This window comes from Anser brachyrhynchus, assembly GCF_964034855.1.
Source record: "Anser brachyrhynchus genome assembly, chromosome: 18".
Taxonomy (NCBI): domain Eukaryota; kingdom Metazoa; phylum Chordata; class Aves; order Anseriformes; family Anatidae; genus Anser; species Anser brachyrhynchus.
Genome location: NC_137711.1, coordinates 885,226 through 905,618, shown reverse-complemented (window position 1 = coordinate 905,618; position 20,393 = coordinate 885,226). Strand labels below are relative to the sequence as shown.

The 20,393-nt window shown below is 43.9% G+C and overlaps 1 protein-coding gene across 6 annotated transcripts in view; it reads right to left on the bottom strand.

Moving 5' to 3' along the window:
- RNF213 (ring finger protein 213) overlaps positions 1-20,393 on the bottom strand; it is a 53,342-nt gene that overhangs the window by 743 nt on the left and 32,206 nt on the right. For 5 of the 6 annotated variants that reach the window (XM_080560974.1, XM_080560975.1, XM_080560976.1 and 2 more), the window contains 32 exons: positions 19,196-19,331; positions 18,601-18,789; positions 18,006-18,145; positions 17,405-17,559; positions 16,835-17,047; positions 16,262-16,443; positions 15,315-15,435; positions 15,097-15,197; positions 14,651-14,830; positions 13,873-14,036; positions 13,674-13,776; positions 12,845-12,959; positions 11,770-11,980; positions 11,118-11,308; positions 10,664-10,792; positions 9,723-9,833; positions 9,238-9,483; positions 8,870-8,951; positions 8,223-8,257; positions 7,802-7,896; positions 6,888-7,050; positions 6,327-6,507; positions 5,737-5,831; positions 4,750-5,001; positions 4,191-4,323; positions 3,412-3,495; positions 2,836-3,016; positions 2,508-2,709; positions 2,227-2,304; positions 1,716-1,913; positions 633-722; positions 351-529 (listed from right to left, as the gene is read on the bottom strand). In XM_080560974.1, the coding sequence (XP_080417100.1) occupies positions 351-529; positions 633-722; positions 1,716-1,913; positions 2,227-2,304; positions 2,508-2,709; positions 2,836-3,016; positions 3,412-3,495; positions 4,191-4,323; positions 4,750-5,001; positions 5,737-5,831; positions 6,327-6,507; positions 6,888-7,050; positions 7,802-7,896; positions 8,223-8,257; positions 8,870-8,951; positions 9,238-9,483; positions 9,723-9,833; positions 10,664-10,792; positions 11,118-11,308; positions 11,770-11,980; positions 12,845-12,959; positions 13,674-13,776; positions 13,873-14,036; positions 14,651-14,830; positions 15,097-15,197; positions 15,315-15,435; positions 16,262-16,443; positions 16,835-17,047; positions 17,405-17,559; positions 18,006-18,145; positions 18,601-18,789; positions 19,196-19,331 (4,735 nt within the window). Of the gene's footprint in view, positions 1-350; positions 530-632; positions 723-1,715; positions 1,914-2,226; positions 2,305-2,507; positions 2,710-2,835; positions 3,017-3,411; positions 3,496-4,190; positions 4,324-4,749; positions 5,002-5,736; positions 5,832-6,326; positions 6,508-6,887; positions 7,051-7,801; positions 7,897-8,222; positions 8,258-8,869; positions 8,952-9,237; positions 9,484-9,722; positions 9,834-10,663; positions 10,793-11,117; positions 11,309-11,769; positions 11,981-12,844; positions 12,960-13,673; positions 13,777-13,872; positions 14,037-14,650; positions 14,831-15,096; positions 15,198-15,314; positions 15,436-16,261; positions 16,444-16,834; positions 17,048-17,404; positions 17,560-18,005; positions 18,146-18,600; positions 18,790-19,195; positions 19,332-20,393 lie in introns of those variants that run through there. The other variant, XM_080560979.1, reaches the window with a different exon arrangement.

Sequence of the window (20,393 nt, the reverse complement as noted above, 5' to 3'; positions counted from 1 at the left end):
ATTAGTAAGACAAAATCAAGTTGTCAGGACCAAGCTTGTGTATGTAGAAAACTAAGCATGCTCCTGAGTGACTACGGAAGTGGCTGTGTTTAGCACTCAAGAACAACAACTGCTGTATTTCAGCACTGTTTCCAAAAGCTTGTGTAAGATGCAGAAGAGTCTTACATGCCAGAAACGTGGAGGGTGCCCTACAGATAGCCACATATCCTTAATACCAATGCTTGTGCTTTGTGCCCAGCAGAGCAGTCATTTGCTAACGGAATTGTTTCCATCACAAGCGTTTTCACAGAGACAGAGAAGCTTAAGTCATTACTAACTGTGGGTTGTTTTGGGCTGCATAAACCTATTACCTCCATAGGGGTCGGAATTCATCCACACTTCTGACACGTCCAAGCTTCAGGATGATCATTTCATGGAGTTCCTGGAGGAAGGTTTCAAGCCTTGAGTGAACGAGGTAGGTGTTGAGGAGCTTGGCAATCTCTGGAGTGAGATCAGTTTTGTACTCTGCATCGATGTCTACAAAAGGATCCTAAAAATGCAGTGAGAAAAAAAGAACCAAGCATGTTTGGGCAACTTCATCTTAGAGATGAGGAAACACCTGAGCAGACCCTGAGGTTGCCATCGTATCTTACCCTTTTGATGCGCAGAAGCTGCTCAGATTTGCGGGTAGAGAGAAGTTGCCAAAGGGCTATGCTGTGCTTTACGTGGCATCGTCCGAGGGCCTGAAAGAAAAACAAAGTGTGAAACTGGATGCAAGGAACATGTTTCGGAACCTGTTCATCCCCCTGCAGAAGAAGAAACAGAGAAGCCCACTAAAATAGAAGCCACGTTAACTGGCAGGGTGACACAGCAACTTGATCGGGTGGGAGATGTCCCTGCCCATGGTAGAGGAGGTTGGAACTAAGTGACCTTTAAGGTCCCTTCCCACCCAAACCATTCAATGATTCTATGAGGGCACTGATAAACAGTCTTACTATGACAAAGTAGTATATACAAAAGCCTCATCCAGCAGTTGGGAGTTTATAAAGCCTTTTCAACATGGGTATAAAAGCCTACATGCTTACATCTGATTCCCTATTTTGCCTTCAGTAATCCAGCTTTCTTGGCCATTATGAAAGCTCTGTCATTTTCCCATTCCCTATGCCACACATACTTGTCATAGCGTAGTGCTTTTGCCCCTATCAGTAAAAAGCCACTTTTCACACATCATTAGGAGATAAAACCTTCCCCTATCACCACTTTAGAGAAGTAAAGTGCTATTTTCAATCCCGTTCAGCACCACGGTAAGCCAGTGTCACTAAAAGCTGGCTCATTATTGAAAGTTTTCCCTTTTCGCAGTTTTAGCATTGCAACTAATTATGCTGGCACCCAACTCAGTATTCTCCTTCCTGGTGGTGATGGCAGAAGAGCAGGGACCTGCAGAGAGGAGTTTGACCTTCCACACATCCTCCACTTGACCCTTCTGTAGGGTTTTGCAAGAACCTGCTGAGCATCATGAGCTATTGGATGCTCCCGCCTGGTAAACACTGGTTGCAGTGGAAGTGAAAATTGTTTTCTCCCCTGCTGTCAAGTATGGTGGGGAGGAAATTCTAACACATTCTAATTCAGCTTGAATTAGAACTTTTGCTGGGCTTGGAGGTCAAACTGTCTGGATTTAGTATAAACCAGTACAGATTTAATCCTTTAAGAATACAAGCTTTGCTCTCAGGACTCACCTGCAGTACGTGAGGGTTTGTCTGATCACCCATCTGCAGAACGTTTACAATGTAGTCAGTCAGAAACATTTCTGCGTTCTCTCCAGCCATGGCCAGGAATCCCAAGGTAATTTCAGCGACAGACAGAGCATCACAGACATCACTGTAAGACTGTAGTTCCCCACTGATCGTGTTCATAACAGAACTGGGAAGAGCACTCTGAAAACCATGAAGTCAAAGCAGTTGCTAGTATTAGTTTAGAACCATTCCTTACTGCTGCTCGATCTGCAGAAGTCAGGAATGAGGGCATAGCCCCAGATTTAGGAAACTGGAAGTGCTTAACTACATCTCTTTCCTTTGTAAATCCTGACTGACAAAAGACAACCAGTGTGTACATATTCGAGGCATGCGAACAGATTAGCGAGTGAGCCCTCATAGCAGATGAGCAAGGCAAGCGAGAAGACGGGCCTGACACTTCTTGGCATGTCAGGGGTCACACACTTGCCCTGTTTCTCCAGGGCAAGAAACCCACCTGATCCAGCTTACTCCTGACATCATTAAACAGCTCTTCGTAATTTCGATCATGTCTGTACACGAGGGTAGGTATTCCCTGTCAGGAGAGAAACCCAGGGTTGTAGAACTTTACTAACCCTGCTACAGTGTCTGTTTGGCTGCAGCAAAGACCGCAGGGGTTCAGACATCAGCCAATAAGTTGTCAAGCCTGCAGTTCTCTGCAGGGCTCTGACATCAACGAGTTGTCTGCTAGCTATGTTTTCTAGCTGCCTAGAAACATAGCTAGCTGCCTCGTCCTACCGTTAGGGTGATGAGCGGCTTCCCCTGCAAGAACTTGCTGATGACTTGCTGCTGGATTCTCTCCAGATCAAAGTGCTGCAACGTCTCCCCACCCTTCTCCATGCTGTACTGGCAGTTGGATAAGATCAGAGGAATCAGGTCTCTCTCAACCTCGTAACTGATCAAGTGCAGGTCAGCTACTTCTGATGGACTGATCGAGTACCTTCAGAAGAGGAAAAAAGTTGTCTCCATTTAGAGTGACAAGCCTTTATGAAGCAGGGAAAGCAGACTGTGTGGGAGCAGGTAATACAACAGAGACAAAAAATGCCTGGCTGGAATAGCAACATACCTATCATCTTCTTTGGTATGTTTGTTGACCAAATGGATAAAGTCATTGTGCAGACTAATGAGATAACTGGCTAAGGCTGTGGAGCAGAGGCCCAGTCCCTGTCGACGTGGCAGAAGGACCTCAAGCTTGCTGTCCATGGTCAGGTCAGCATTGCAGTAGCCTTCAGGAAGCTTAATTTCCCCTAAAATAACAAGCATAGAAGACTGCTTGTGGTGTCCCAGAGCTTGCCCCATGATGAATAGCCTCTCTTGAGCCAACCCAGGTCAGGAGAAAGTACAGCAAGAGAAATCGAGAAAAAGGTCACACTTTCTGTTCCTTGTAGGTGCTAGAGGAAGCAGGTTCAGGTGAGAATACTACAAGTAGGAAACATTCTTCCATTTGCACCTACATCTTTTTAACGTTTAACAGCAAAGGTCAGTTTTTAACCTTTAACGGCCGAGGTCAGTTTGGAGGATATTTTCAGCATCTGACAGAAGAAACCTGTACCGTCAAAGGGTACTGAAGGACCCCCGTCTGACAGCAGGCACTCTCTCATTTCCATCACACAAAACAATGCTGTGAGGGAAGGGTACTCACCATTGGTATCCAGCGATCTTCTCAGCTTGTTCCAAACAGACAGGAACACGTTAACTCTCCTCTGTAACAGGTCCCTCATCACATCTGAGCAATACCAGAAACAGGAATCCTTGAAATATCTTTTACTGGCAACACCATGAAACTCAATAATATAAGAATTTTCAAAGCACACCACATAACCTTAGGTAACTGTTCAAACAGACCAGAAATGTTTAAATGTACATTAAACAGTTTTCCAACGTTATCAAATTGTGTAATTTGCTGTTTGTTTATATTCTTCCATTATTGAGTGCTTTTGGCACATGCTACAAGGCTGCATGGATCCTTGGTCTGCATGACCCTTAAGAAATCTTCCATAAGTACTTAAGAACAGAAGTAATTGCACTTGAGTGCAATTAAAGGAGTTGTCACAAAATGCCTGTTTCTGACTTAACAGAAGGGCCGGATACCTATTACACATTTTAGGAAGGCCCTTACTCTAGAGCAGCTTAGAAATTCAACATACCCACAGAGGCAAGATAAATCCCTGAATGCAGATCTCTGAGCAGAGTCCCTACCTCTTGTGCTTAAATTCTCTTAAAACCACTAACTTTTTTTTAAGAAAAACTCTAACATCAAGGCCTCCAGTATATTTGGATAGGAGTTGAAAGGGAAAATAAGGACTTAAGATTGCAAGTTTAAGAGAAGTTTTCACCTTCATTTTCATCTGGACTATCCAAGCAATCTTTCTAAAGCACTTTTTGTTTCACTAATTTACAGTTTTGGTGGAATCTTCTCACCTGAGCGGGGTTCGTTGAGGAAGTCTCTGATCGTGCAGCGCTTCACATCAGCAGTGTTCTGAAATTGCCTCACTAAGTCTCTCTGAAGAGCCAGAATCTCTGGTAAAGTTTTAACCAGCCTCAGTTCTGTTTCCTGGAAGAGGAAAGGGGATCTATGAGTAAAGCTGTCCTTGGACAAACCAGTTTTGAATACTTCTATTGAATTACTTTTCAAATGTTTAAAAGAAAAAATACTTTACATATGCAGTTCTCAAGATTGAGACTGCAGGGGAGTTGGACCAAATGCACCCAGAGGTCCCTTTCAGTCTCAACCGGGTGGTGAGGCACAGGAGCAGGTTGGCCAGAGAGGTTATAGATGCCCCATCCCTGGAGGTGTACAAGACCAGGATGGATGAGGCCCTGGGCAACCAGATATAGTGGGTGGCATCCCTGCCCATGGCGGGGGGGTTGGAACTAGATGATCTTTAAGGCCCCTTCCAACCCAAGCCATTCTATGATTCTATTCTTCCGTGGAGTATTATCTGAACATTGTGGGGTCTCATCCCTGTATTACACTCACCTTCTGCAGAAACTTCCACAGGAGAGGGACAGTGTCCTTGGCATTATTTTGCTGGACTACATGGCCCAGGTTCTCCACTGAAATCCTTTTTCGGCAGCTCCACATCTTGGAATGATGGATGTGACTGTCCTTGGGCAGTTGGGACAGGAAAGTGACTGGGTCGCCATACACCATTTTCACTACTGGGTTGGAAGAGATTCTCTCATCCTCTTGGATTTCTTTATTTAACTTCAGAAGTTTTTTGTCCAAACCCTGCAAAACATAATGGTATTCTATCAGCATTGGCAGCTTCGTGCAATGTTCATGCTCCCTCCATGGGAGCATATTTCCCTAACAGCTTGATGACCAATTCACACAAAAGTATGTCAAAACAGAAGATGAACTTCTAGGGAATGCATGTAAAAAACACACTGCAAAACAGCTGTTTATGCTCTAAAATTTTTCTTTGTTCACCAGCTCATCCAGCCCTCAGGTCTTCCATTCTTTAAATAATACACATGAGGAAAAAAGGCAAACGATTAATTTGGGGCACCCTTATGCTCACTTGGGCAAGTACTTTCAACTGAACAAAGATATTTCTACGTTTACATCTGCACAAAATCCTCATAACATAACTCAAATCTGATTCTCATTTCCAAGGGTATAATAAAGTTGGCTGACCCTCTCTCACACACAGCTTCCATATTTCATATAAAAGAGTCACAGAATAACTGATGCTGGGTGGGACTCCAGAGATCCCCCAGTCCAAACCCCCTGCTTGAAAGCAGGGTCATCTACAGCAGGGCATCTATAACCTAGAGATGGAAGAGACTAGCTGACAACAAATTAATGTGGACCTGCAGTTGTACCATAAATAGCTTGCATTTAGGAATAGCCGGGTGAAGAAAGTAGCACAGGTGTCACAGCAGGTCGGATTTCCAAAGTTGCTTTTGAACTGCTCAACTATTTTTTTTTTATTATTTTTTTTTTTTACAGCTAATTTCTCACCTCCAACTCAGGAACAATAACTGTGTCTGCAACAATTCTTTCCCACTTGTTTCTTTTCTCCTTGGTGGAAAGCATACCATCAAATTGAACTGGCCCTGCAACAGAAATTTAAGAGTCTTATGTTCACAATATTTCAGTTACAAGATAGCTCAGATTCTCTTAGCTTTTAGATGTGACATTCTTGCAAGTTCATATGATGAGCTAAGAGCAACTACAGAGGTCATAGAGGCTAAATGAGTATCTTGGCCTAGTTGGAGAGTGTCATCCAAAACGGCACACACTACTTTGAGTAGCAACCTCTGCTTGTGAGCTGGAAGTTCTGTCAATGTATCATGAAGCCATTTATTCATTAATTTCTTTCCAGAATTATGTACCAAACCTTGCAAACCCCATATATTTGACCAAAGGAGAAGCAAGCAGCCAAAAATTCTTCACTACCTACAGCGAGAAACAAGCCTCGAATTTCTGGATCTCTCTCAGCTCAGCTACCACCTGTTGAAAGTGGTCTGTTAGCAAAGAAGCTAAGTAACTGCTGCCCTTAAAACGCTGATACAGCTTGCAGATGTGATATGGCTAGTAGTTTTCCTTACACTGGCGTGGGTGCTGATGGGGGTCCTTGAGGAGGCTGCTTAGAACAAGATGAAGGATGCTGATAGTCTCATCTACACTCTTTCCCAAAATTTTTGTCATCTGTGCCAAGTCCTCCTGAATATGCTGCTGCAGGAAAATTACTGAGTTGCGCACCTGTGGCTTGATAATCTTTCGCAGTGACTGAAAAGCAACAAAAGGAAAGAATGAGCGTAATCAGTAACATCCAGTTCAAGCACAAGGCATGCAAAACTAGTCTTATCAGATAGTCTCTACTCCATCCTACAGGACTCTTACCACTTGTACACATAATGACAGGTATGCATGCACATGTGCACATGCAACTGCATGAAGAAACCAAAAACACTCCTGGGCAAGGGGAGAAGTGAATTTGGGTCTTGCATCTTGAAAGACTTCCCTAGTCACTAGGCAACACAACGAGAAGGACGAGTGTCATATAAAGGTGAATTTCATGTGGCCATTTGGGACTATTATTGGAAGATCACAGAATCACAGAATCGTCTAGGTTGGAAGAGACCTCCAAGATCACCCAGTCCAGATACCTGAGGATCCTTTGTGGCTCCCAGCAACATTGCCAGATGTGTGAGCAAGCGTATCAGAATGAAGACAACTGGGGACATGGGTCGGTCAGACACTTCCACCATTTCTTTTCTGCGTTGTGCATCTCCAAGTATGTGGCCAGTTTGAGTTCTGTCTTCATTATTCCTGCCGGAAAGTATGCATATCGATTTTTGCTTTGACAGAAAACACAGAAGTAGTCTTTGATACCCAATAATGTCTTTCTGTTCATAAGTTCTCTGAATGCTATAAAAAGGTGATGATTAAAAGTGCTACAGGGGAATGAAGACTTTCGGTAAGTTTTGTACACAAATAAGCAAACTTGTTTTTGCTGGTCGACTACTTCTTGTTGGACATCTCTTCCAATTACATTTTCTATGAAAAATGCAATGCCCAACCCTGTGGGGCAAGATTAGCCAGCTTCATGCTGGGCAGATGAAAAGCCACTGCCTTTAGACTTAGTAACTTTAACTTTCTTTATGCAATGGCTGGAAGTGCGAATCCAGAGAATCAAGGAGGAGGGAGCACAAGTCATAAATCCTGGAGTTTTGGTAGAAGTTCTTCAGTCATGATGATCCCTCTAAGAAAACGCAGCCTGCTACTATATGTCAATATAGAACCACGTAACAGGTATCTGCCTAGATGAGCAGAAACATGGAAAACCTAAAACTACAAGCTTGACAAGCTCTTTTTTAAGGCAGTTTCTGCAAATTCAGTTGAACCAGCACTCCCCATTGCCGAATCTCTTCCCCCTCCCAGAGGGGAATGTGTGACATAATGAGGAATTCCAAGTGCCACCTTTCAGGTAGCAGCACGAGGTAATACCTTTTACTCTGAACCCACAACAGGCAAGTACTGTATCATTTTGCACTGAGAAGGTTAATGGATCAAAGCATACCTAAATGCTTGAAAGCCGGGCAGTGATTTGTGTTGTTCCCCTCCAACTTGGGCACCACAGTCAAGACAGCGGCTAATTTCCATGGGCCTGCCACACTAGCAAAAAGCAAGAATGAAAACACTGAATTCCAGAATAGTAACAGAGACAATGAAACAAAAATCCATGCCATAGCTGGTTAATTTGAAAGCTGCTATATACTGGACAAATGATCTCTGCCTGCCTTATTTACTAGATTTTTTGGTACAATCTGTGTTACAGCAATTCTAAATTTTACATTGCAATGGCAAAATGATTAGTAATCTAGAGTTTATAAAATGAACTGTTGTGCAATAGAACATAAACAGTAACTAAAATATAAAACAGTTTATTGTTGAAAAAACCACCTGCTTAAAAAAACCACCACCAATCTCAAAATTCTTACCTCTCCTACAGTGCAGGGGTGGCCATTTGGACATGCTATGAAGAAGGAGAAACAAAACAGGACAGTATTAGAAGACAGCCATTTATGAAGCCCCTGTTATTTCCTTTCATAGGCACCATCATCCTGAAGCAAGAAATATGCTTCAAGGTCTAATGGAAAGCACTGAAATTCCTGAAGGAGTCATAGGCTCACACAACAACCAGAAGAAGCTTTCAGTGCTTCTCTCCTTGAAAGAAACATGGAATGAAAACCTGAAAAATTCTGCTACCAAGTGCCATATAGGCTAGTAAGCACGAATGTTCCCATGGCCCCCAGCTTCCTAGTTTTCAGTTAAATCCTGCTATGAAAAGCAGAGAACTGAAAACTAGCCAGGAAGATGGCAAAGTGCTGCTCTCCTGCTTACACCTCTTTAACTGCCAGAAGTAACAGGACACAGGACAGGTCTCCCACAGTCTCAAACTCTGTAAACAGCTATAAGCTTGAGACTAAACAGAAACTCAGTGCACTTTGGTGCGTTACCCAATACAGGTCTTAATATACAACAGATAAGTCATGCTGAGGAGTGTCTGTCCTCACATTAGGAATCGTCTCATTCAAAAACAAGGATTCTCCTTCAATCTCTTTCAAAGCCAGTCAGAAGCACTTACTGTACCAGTGCAGAGCAGACACTCCTTCCCAGGCCCTCGCCTGAGCCATTATATCTTCTGGCATTGTAGGCAGAAAAGAGTGCTAAGGAAGAAAAAATATGACAACTGAATATATGCATCAGTTCTTTTTTTTGTAGCAGTTGCTCCTTGTTCTCCATCATAATAAGCAACCAGTGACATCTAAACCAGTCCAGAGCCTGGTTGTGTGCTAATTAATCCCAACAATACTGAACTAATCATACATCAGTAATTCACAATTAAAACAATGAGTTGGTATCTTTTGGCATTAAGGTTATGTTATAGAGGACCCAGCAAATGTGTGAAAGAACTATCAGTGTGCTGAACTACCACGAGTTAAATCTCTTTACCTCCATGGTATCTGGAGCGAATGCCAGACTCCTCAGGGGCTGCAGGATGGGGTTCTGCCCACACAGCAAGACAGCTGTAGTATGAACAGCCATCTCAATTAGCGCTCCATTGTGGCTGAAGCTTTGAGGATCCACTGTCAGAAGAGATGGCAGCGTATTCGTCACAAGACAAGCTGCAAAGTTCTGCACGTCTGGAGAATTCAGGACTCCGGAGTTCTGGATGAACTCAGTCATAGCACTTACTTGCTGAAAACACACATTTAAAGAAATAAAACCAGCATGATATTGTCCATCAAACTGAGGAGAACTAGCAGCTGCTTCCAGTGCTATGCTATCCTATGCTATCCTCTGCTTTGAAAACACTTTCCATTTGCCCAGGTCAGGGCATAATCAGAACAAAAGGTTCTTTCACTAATTATTTAAATCTCACTTATCCTTATCAAGGAAGCATGTTTGTCACAAGCCCCCAGAATCAAGCATCTTACCTGCTGTTTGGGATGAAGATTTGAGTCATTAACTCCATACAGGACAGTGACCTCTCTGAAAATAGCCAGGAGCAGATGGACAGCCTGTACAGCTGGGGAGATGCTAGATGCCTGAAAAAGAAGAACCAATAATACAGTGGAGAAGAGGTGACAGTTGTCACAGATGAACTTTTACAAGGTTTCAGTTTGTTATTGGTCTGTTATTCAGTCTTATGAGCAGACTTCAGCAGGTCTGCATTAAAGCTGTCCCCATACATGAAGGGGAATAATGCAGAAATCACTGTTCAAGCCAAACGTAAATGAGTAATCTGACAGCCTTCTAGCTGATTATGTGTTTTACATAAGAAATTTCTCAATTATTTTACTTATAGCACCTGTATATGCCTGCCTTCAAACCAAGCCAACACACAGGTGAGGAAAAAAATCACAATGTATTCGTGGTACAGAGAAATTCGAACAGGCATTTTTTGTCAAACTTCTTCCTGAACATTTTCATACACAAAACACATACTGGGAGAAGGTTAGTTGCACAGAAATCACCTGGTTGATTTGGTACAGTAAGAGACAAGGCTAGGCGGATATGGGCAGGCTGGGAGGAGGCATAAAGCTTCGCCAGTTACCTGCCTACTCTCCAGTCAGTTGGTCACAAGGTGCCTGTAATACTTGCTCGTGAAACAAACTGCTATGATTTATTAGAAGGGAGAGAAGCAAGGATGAGGTAACCAACAGATATAACCTCAACGTTACATACACTAGAACACATGCGACAAAAGCACAGACATCTGTGTCTCAGACAGGATAAGCCACTGCAGCTTTCAAAAATCAGAAGGCAACCCAGGTATCTCCATTGGAAAGAGATGCTGGCAAAACAAATGTATAAAGCTTAAACACTAGCCACCCAGAACCCATGACAGGATTTTGTTGAGGAGAGCATGCCCTACCTTCTCTGCCTCTAGAAGATCCTCAGTCTTGCACTCAATCATGGCTTTCCCCACAGCATCACGCAGGACTCTGTAATTCTTGCCACATGCCAGGTAACGATCAATGTGATTAGACTGGCTCCTCTGTACCTACAAAGGGAAAAGCCCACAGTGAGCATTGTGGACATTAACCAGCCACTGGAAAAGGTGCAATCCGCTCTTTGCAAGAACCATTCCTCCCAAGAACTCTGTCATTTCAGCCCTGAAGAGAGGAAGCAGGCAGGCACATCAACCTAAATGGCTTCTCATTGCCATAACAGATTCCACTCAGTAGGATCCAAGGATAAGTCAGCTTCACAACCACTGCCACTGCGGTAAGTCCCCCAAAGCCACACAGCACTAGAAGCACCCCAAAGCAGCACCAGCTGAAGACTAAGAGGAGAGAACCATCCCCAAGGAGACACCTCTTCCTTACCTGTTGCAGAATTTCTGCTGGGAACACCCAGTTAAACCGTGCCTCTGTGACAAGCTTCTGAGCAAATTCCATCCCATACTGGTTAGCAATTTTCCGAACCAGGTAAACACGATGCCAGTTGTTCTTGGTGAGGCTACAGAACACCTTCACATTTGCCAAGTAACGCTGCTTCTCCTCTGCCTGGTCTTGCACTGAAGAAGAGAAAGCAAAAACACATCCTACCTTGGAAAACTTTCGCTGCCAACACCAGCTGTAGCACCAAGCTCCTTTCACTTGTACTTGCTGGCCATGCAGGAGAACCTGAAAGCTCTCTCTTCGTCAGCTGTTTATCTAGAATGTTCCCTCAGAACCACACTTTGATGCTTCATGGACTGCGTTAGCATCTCAGAGTATTCTCGACATGCTGATCTTCTTTATTGAGTCAGTGATTAAGCTCAGTACTTTAATTTTTGCTTGTTTTTTAAAAAAGCATCTCTTCCTCCTTTTCAGCTGCCTAGATCTCCCACTTATATAAAACAAGAAGCCTTAAAGCAATCACATTTCTGAAGCATCACTTAAACTTCAATGAATAAAGCGTAATTTCGTATGTTCTTCCCACAGTGACTTTACTCCATCTACAACATTTCCATTTGACAGCACAATTATCACTTACCTGGGAGCTCATGCAAGTCAAAGAGCAGCTCTGCAGCCTTACTCAGGTACAAGCGAACCTTGGCTACTGCCTGCAGATATTCAACAGACAATTCCTGAGGAGCTTCTTGTTTGCTTTTTGGGAGATAGTTATCTGGAAAGCCTCTGTCTTCAGGCAGATAGCTGATATGCTCATATCCAAGACTGCCTTCAGACTTTTCACACATAGAATCCTAAAGATGGGCCGGAACATTGCATGAGCAGCAGAACTACTTAAGTCAGATATTCTCTGCATTGGTACTTTATACCCCCAGTGCATCCTCACTGCAATAAGCACAATGAACTTCCATGTTTTTCACAACTCTCTCCACTCCACCGCTATCAGCTCCTTCCTGTGATCTCTCTGGTGCTTATCTTAAACTTCTGCTGCATCAGCAAACACCTTCAGCAATATGCCCATCTCTCTCCGTATTTCCTGATTGCGTAGATGAGCAAGCATTATAAGCATGCTGACAGGCCACACATGCTGAAACACACGTTCCAAGATGCAAAACTCTCCCTTTCCCTTAGGGAAAATACACACATGGATCTTACCTTTGAAGTCAGCAATTTAACGAAAACTATAAGAAATGAAACCTCTACCCTGCTGTCAAGTTCGTTTGAAGCTGTCTGAAGCATTAAAAGTTAGGCAAGGAGAGGAAAGGTAGACAACTCAAACAGCATAGTAATCCAAAGCTCTGCAAACATGAAAGCATCCATTTTCCACTACTACAGCTAGAAATTCCCCTGCTTGCTGCACTCCTGTGCTGGAAGTTGAGTCTTATCAGGACTCGCTTAATTCTTCAACACTTGTGATGTGTCCAAAGGAAAGAAGAATTTATGTAATGTAGCAAACAAGCCTTACCTTGAGAAAGCAAGGCTTGTTACTGGACAGCAGGCTCTGAACAGGTGATTTGATATAATTCTTTTGGGGGCTAAGTGGGCAGCTAGTTATGTGCACAAGAAACTTGCGTAAAATTGCAGAACTGCTATTCTTAACTTTTTTTGTTTCGTGTAATAGTTTTGTTGCCCAGGTCTTACTTATCCAGCAATCTTACCTCCAAGCAGTTGACAAAAAGCAAGCAGAGTTCTTTTTTATCATTTTTCTCCAGGATCCGGCTGTGCTCTACCCGGGACAGGTAATCTTGCACATCATTTTTCACTTCACTGAAGCTACAGGAGAGAAAAAACACTCCCTTACCATAACTGCAATGCTGGTGGCTACTACTTGTATTCTAAATCATGATCAAACTACCAGTTAAGTCCATGTGACAAGTAAGGATTACTTTGGATCTGTTTGGAAGACGGAAAGGCAATTATGCTGTTTTTTACCAGCTATCACCTAGCTTCATACTCTGAACTAGGCTTTTATCAAAAAATGACAAATAAGCATTTCTAGAGCATAAATCATCTGCTCTGTTCTACAAATTTGATTTAGAAGACTATCACACTAGAGGCATGGCTCTTTACATGTACTGTCTGCAAAGAGAGGCTGGAGGAACTTTTGTGAATGAAGAGGTCTGCGTAAACATCCAGAAGATCACTCTTGATTAAATGGCTGTGGATCAGGGATCGGGAGTATTACTTCGCTGATCTAGAATACATCAGTTAGTCAGCTATCGCTAAGGCCTCCCAAGCCATCCATGTTCAGCACAGGTTTAGGTTGAGAACAGCTCAGTGGCACAGACTGGTCAAATAGTTCACACAAGCCACATGCAAGTCAGCCAAGTTGCTTGACTAATACAAAGGCACAAGTTAAATTTGACCTTTAATAATCTAAATTCAGTGAATAGCGTGGAAGTGAGAACAAACAGGTTGGTTTTCATGATGTCATGAAAAAAACTGAAACACTCCCCGGTACAACATCCATTAACTGACTGCGCTCACCTGTACTTCAAGAGGAGCTTCAACATTACTGAGCGAATGATGGGAGTTTCATCTACTTCATCATCAAACGGGGACAGAAATTTTGTGTAGGTAGTAGGGTGAACTGTGGAGATACGGAAAAGATGGGATTGGAAAAGATGGGAAAAACTGGCAAGAGAATCAACTCCGTGAGGCCGAGTATCAGATGAAGGGAGCTCACCTGAACCTTTCAGTAGGTCCCTGTGAACAAACAGCAGATTAAGGAGCTCTTGGATCACCTCTGTCTCAGGGGGCTCATTGTCCTTGAAACACATGGTAGTAACCACATCTATGAAGAAACTATTGCACCTCTGCCGGAACAGGGCATTTCTTGCTATGGCAGTGCTAGGTGAAGGGTAAAAAGCATTAGGACGATGTTCAAATACAGAACCAGTTAAATAATAGATGAAGCACAAGTCTGGAACTAAAGCCTTATGAGGAGCGGCTGAGGGAACTGGGGGTGTTTAGTCTGGAGAAGGGGCTCAGGGGAGACCTCATTGCTCTCTGCAACTACCTGAAAGGGAGCTGCAGGGAGTTCGGGGTCAGCCTCTTCTCACAGGTAACCAGTGATAGGACTAGAGGGAATGGCCTCAGTGGCAACAGGGGAGGTTCAGGCTGGGAATTAGGAGAATTTTTTTTCTCAGAAAGAGCGGTCAGGCATTGGGACGGGTTGCCCAGGGAGGTGGTGGAGTCACTGTCCCTGGGGGTGTTTAAGGAGAGGTTGGACGTGGTGCTTAGGGATGTGGTGTAGTGGGTGACATTGGTGGTAGGGGGATGGTTGGACAGATGATCTTGGAGGTCTTTTCCAACCTTAATGATTCTATGAAGCAAAGCAGACAGGCAAAAATAAAAAAAATATCACTCGTGTGCATGAGCTGACAACTTCAGACATGCGAATCAGAATTTCCTTACACAGCCAGGCCCACTGCAATCCTTCCACCTTGGACAGGAAAAAGTACCTGAGTTCCTTGGAAACAGTTAAATTAACATCCTCAACAGCAACTCTGCAGACTGGACAATGCATCTGTGCTGGTATTAGCCATGTACTGATGCACTTCTGACAAAATGCATGGCAGCAATGCAGGCAAACTGGATCCTTTGGCTCTCCTAGGCAGATCGAACATGGCTTCAAACCATATCTGTAATTCAGGAACAACAGTGACCATGATTGCTTCAATGCTGTCCTACCAAAAATCTTTAATAAGATATTCATCTGCAGCTAGAGTCAGAGGATATAATGTAAGACCTGTTGAATAACCACTCAGTTTCAGGGTGTGGAATAAAATAGAAGACATTGTTCTTCATCTGGCTTTCATTGTGTTGAATGCAAGACTTTATGTCCAGAAATAGAGGCAATACAGACAATATTCCTACTCAACCCTGTCACTTGTCTCAATGTCACTACCTGTAGAGCCTGTGGCTGACTTCCTCCTTACATTCACACAGTACTTTCATCACTGCAACAAAAGTAGGATGAGTCTTCATGTCTGAATCCTGTTGAAAACACTGCAGAAGGAAAGGGCAAAGCTAAATGACTCAGCTCTACTACCATAGACAACAATACACATGATCAGCAGAAGCACACAAGGAAGGGATAAAAAAAAAAATCACATCTTGGCTTACCTTGGCAAGAAGCAAAGTGTATTTTTTCACTAAACTCTCAAACTCTGGCATCAAAGTGTTGATACCAAATAACACGTGTTCTACAAACAGAGACATGGAGAAAACCCGGTTCCAGCAGACTCTGTGGGAAGGAGAGTGTGATTTCAGAAAGTACAATTATGAGATGAGAGCTGACACTGACTGTGCAACAAGTACAAATGAAAGCGCAATCAGGTCAGCCTAATGATCTCACTGCTTTTCATGCTCACCACTACACTTCTCATGCAACTTTTCATGTATGTCCTATGGTTATCAGCCTCTGAACCACAGCCTGGCTTTTTTGTCAAGGACAAAACATGTAACAGTACCTAACACAGTGAGCTTATGGCATATGATTCTGTCCTGTAGCAGAGCGGAGACCTTCTGCAGCTGTCCTTTTGCTGCAGAGCAAAAGCCACCACAATGACCTCACTCTTCTACACTTCAAACTTCTATTAAAACAGAAAGTATTTATTTTTTCTTTTGTGAGTTAACTAAATTTTCTTCACTTAGGTTAAACTAAACAAGGTCTGTGAGAAATTGGTGTAGTTGCCTTGGCCTGTCTTGCAAGAGACAAGACTCCTGTCTTAGATGCAAAGTTCCCCATCTCTCTCAGACTTTATGCACATGGGATGAAGTGGGAAGACATTGCTGATTAATGGCAACTTAACGAGTGTTTTAAATAAGCACTAAACTTAGCTGGAATGTACGGGATAACACTTCTAGATTTAGGGGGAGCATCTGTGTAAGGACAGAAATAAAGATCTGGCTCTTGGTGCTTAATAAGTAACTGAGCCAAGCGGAACCTGGAAAGATTTGCAAAGTCTTCATCTGAGAAAAGCAGCATCAGAGCACCTTTCAGCCTGCACTGATATCCTTATTAACAGCAAGGCAAAGATCAAGATTGTGAGCAGATCTACAGTACTTACTTGAGTTCTTTTAGCAGCTGATGGCACTGACTCCCACTTGTCTGTAAATCCTTTTCTTTACAAAGAAATTCAATTGGCATTTGAAGATTTTTCACTTTCTGCAGCCAGATAGCTGGAATTGCTGTCTGCACTTGATTCTCCAGCTCTTCAGCGCACACGATTGCAGCTAACACATCTAAAACCTAGTTGCACACACAGGATGTAAGTATAATGCAGCAGTAGCATGTCAGAATTATTTATGAACTCTGTATTGGGCTCTCAATCTGGTTTGCTATGGCAGGTGTTGTACTGAATAATGTTCTATTTGATCATCTTAATCTCTGGAACTTTCACATGCTCATGGCTCAGATCATTAGCACACCCTATTAAGCTGACGTGAAAACATAGCAAACTGTTTTAAACCCTATTAATAAGAACGATAATATTGCAGGCTATGCTTAATACTGAGAATTCTGACTGAGCTTCTGCTTCCCACTTTAGCTGAAATCAAATGGAGACTGAACACAAGCTAATTCAGTGAAGACAGCTCTTTGTTAGGGTTGAGGATCACAAAATGTCTGGTAATGACTCTACCATCTCTGAACGTTGCATTTCATATCCTTTCAGGTTCATAAGGGGGCCAACCACACTGGGGTGTACAGCCAGGATCCTAGAGAAGTTCTGCAAACGGCTCTTGAACTGATTGTATCCAAGGTGGACCCAAGGCAAGCATGGCACCGTATCCTCTCTTCTGGGAGATGTTGCTTTCCGTTCCTTTATACAGGATGAGAAGGCAATTTGCAGACACTGAAAGGTTAGGAGAAAAAATTAATCAAAATTAAAAATATATATACTTTTATAATTAATTTTGGATTATAAACCCTGACAAAATTATCTGGAAAAAAATAAAATCAGTACTTTACACAGACAGCCTCAAATTATGTGGCCATTTCTATAGCTGCTCCTATGGAAGCGCTTTTCTGAGTAAGGCCTCAGCAATTTCAGCAGCTACTCAGTGTCAAACATCTGCTTTGTGGCTAGCTTACTGTTAGTCTGAGAGGAGGATTTTGTCCAAGAAGGAGAGATTGACACAAAAGGGAATGTACACAGCTTTCACACCCATCCCTCCATACAGAGTTTCCAGTTCTCGTTCCAGACACTGACCTGCAGTTCCTCTTGGGAGGACACATTAATGGTCAAGACAATGAAGTCTGTGATATAGCACTGGAAGAGCATCTGCCTTTCTTCCTCAGTCAGAGAAGATATAAATTTTCCCAGTGCAGTTTTCTGGAAGATATCCACAAACTTCTCAGCTTGGTCTGGAAAACAAGAATGCAGAGAAAAGCTGAATATTAGGAGGAAGCTGGGTTTGATATGCTTCTATTCTAAAGAAACTGACACCTAATCAATCACTGGTGCAGTGCATACAGCATTGCCCTCATTCAGAAGGCTAACAAGGGATTTGAGGCCAGGCCTTCTCAGCCCAGGCATCATCGCCATATTTATTGGATCTCAATCTTGTCTTCAAAATGCTGTGGAAATACCAAAAGTTGATGACAAGGGCACAGAATATGCAAGAAATACTAATACTGAGAAGCACAAAGAAAAGCTAGTTGCACAAAGCTCTGCTGGCTTGTATGAGTACGGAGGGACTGAAGGTGATTCCAGGGTCATGGAAAGGTAGAGGTGTGCTAGTGATACGCCAGAGTTTACAAGGCAGACGGATGGAGCTGCTCTGCATTGTGAGCTCAAGCCAAGCACTCACCTTCAGTGTTTTGGATGTATTGAGTTTCCAGCCACATCTCATCCAAATACTCCTTTATCCTCCAGCTGAAGGGCATCTCATTCCCAGCATCAGCAGACACCATCATGCTGTTCTGCACCAGGATTATCTCTGTCTGAGAGCTACGAGATCAAAAGGTCAGTAACATACCAGGCTTTTGCCAGGGAAATGCATTCAGACGACAGAGGCAGGAAGCTTCAGAAAGCAAGAAATTAGCCCTAGAAGGGGAAAAGAACTGAAGGACTCATTAACAGACCTCATCCTGCCAATTGCATAGCATTAGGAGTTATTCAGTAAGCATTCCCTAGCAAAAAGACTGTCATGGCAGGACATGCAGGCTTCAAGGGATGGGTAAGAAGTGTGAGCAAGCCAAGAGCTAGAGAGCAAAGCCCAGGAGTACTGGGTACAAGGTAGAAAGAAGAGACTTCTGAAGTCACTGAGAACAGCCCTGCCACCTTTGACACAGCACAGGAGAGCAACCAACAGTGTTAATCTCCCACATGGATTTAAAGCCAGTGGAAGACTGGGTCTCAGTGCTGCCAGCCAATTCCTCCTGCTGCTCTCTCCAGGAGCTCACCTGTTTTTACCCACATTGTAAGGGATAGTCAGAAGTTTTGTATCACTGAAGATGAACATCCACAGCTTTGTCACCCACTCAGGTGTCGGCCTGACCAACAGCTCCAGATTGCCATTTCTGTCTATGACAGCAATCAGGAGAGCCAGGAATGGAGTGATCACGTTCTGGACTCGCTTCCACAAGGTGTGCCTTTGGGGGCAGAAAGAGACCAAGAAACCAAGAGGGAAGATGAACAATATTATCAGCAAATCAGGAAGTGGTTGTGCTGAAAAACTGCTGACATTAGTGTGTGAGAGTCCTAATGCTACCTTTACAAGGGGGGAGAAGAAAACCCCTACACTTCTCTCGCTCATAGCTCGCCTGTAATCCCACTGTTCAATTCAGAGCACTTGTGCACTCAAGCATTTCTGTTCCAGTACAGCCCATGCAGCTGTAAGTCACCCTCCTTCAGAAGCCAAGAGAGACTCCACCACAAACTGGAGACTGACACTGCAAATATTAAGATTACACAAAACTGCTGTCTCTGCTGCACTGTTGCCATTTGCAGACTTTCCTTGGAAACCTGCAGGTTACAAGATATTGCTGCTGTCCTCACCTGAAGGTGCCAGCCTCCTGAAGAGCACTTAGGTTGGAAGCCTCCCGAAGCACCCAGTTTTCTGGGTAAAAGGAATTTTCTTCTTGCTTCTTCAAAAGGTTGGAGAGACGAGCCTTTGTTATCTTCAGGAAAGAGGCTAGAAAACAACAAGAAACTTGCATTTTTTCTTCAACTGGCCTTGGATCAGAACACAAATATCACCCCAAGAACAGCATTTTACAGTTGTTTCAATAATAGACCAACAGTGAACAGCCAGCTACCAGCCATGGAGTGAAACCCAGCTGGCCACTGGTCATAAGTGTGTTTCCCCAGGGGTGGGTGTTGGGCACCACCCTCTTTAATATCTTTACTGATGACTTGGATGAGGGAATGGAGCGCACCCTCAGTAAATTTGCAGATGACACCAAGCTGGGGGGAAGTGTCGATCTGCCGGAGGGTCGGAAGGTTCCACAGAGGGACCTGGACAGGTTGGGTCGATGGGCAGAGGCCAAGGGATGAGGTTCAACATGGCCAAGTGGCCAGAGTGCAGGACCCGGCACAACAACCCCATGCAATGCTACAGGCTTGGGGCAGAGTGGCTGGAAAGCTGTGGAGAGGAAAAGGATCTGGGGGTGCTGACTGATGCTTGCCTGAACACGAGCCGGCAGTGTGCCCAGGTGGCCAAGAAGGCCAATGGCACCCTGGCTTGTGTCAGGAATAGTGCAGCCAGCAGGACCAGGGGGGTGATTGTCCCCCTGTACTCTGCTCTGGTGAGGCTGCACCTCAAGTACTGTGTTCAGCTTTGGGTCCCTCACTACCAGAAGGACATCGAGGCCCTGAAGCGTGTCCACAGAAGGGCTACGAAGCTGGTGAAGGGCTTGGAACACAAGTCCTGTGAGAAGCAGCTGAGGGAACTGGGGGTGTTTGGTCTGGAGAAGAGGCTCAGGGGAGACCTCATTGCTCTCTGCAACTACCTGAAAGGAAGGTGTGGGGAGCTGGGGGTAGGCCTCTTCTCACAGGTAACTAGTGATAGGGCTAGAGGGAATGGCCTCAAGTTGCAACAGGGGAGGTTCGGGTTGGGAATTAGGAGAAATTTCTTTCTCAGAAAGAGCAGTCAGGCATTGGGACGGGTTGCCCAGGGAGGTGGTGGAGTCACCGGCCCTGGGGGTGTTTAAGGGAAGGTTGGACATGGTGCTTAGGGACGTGGTTTAGTGGGTGA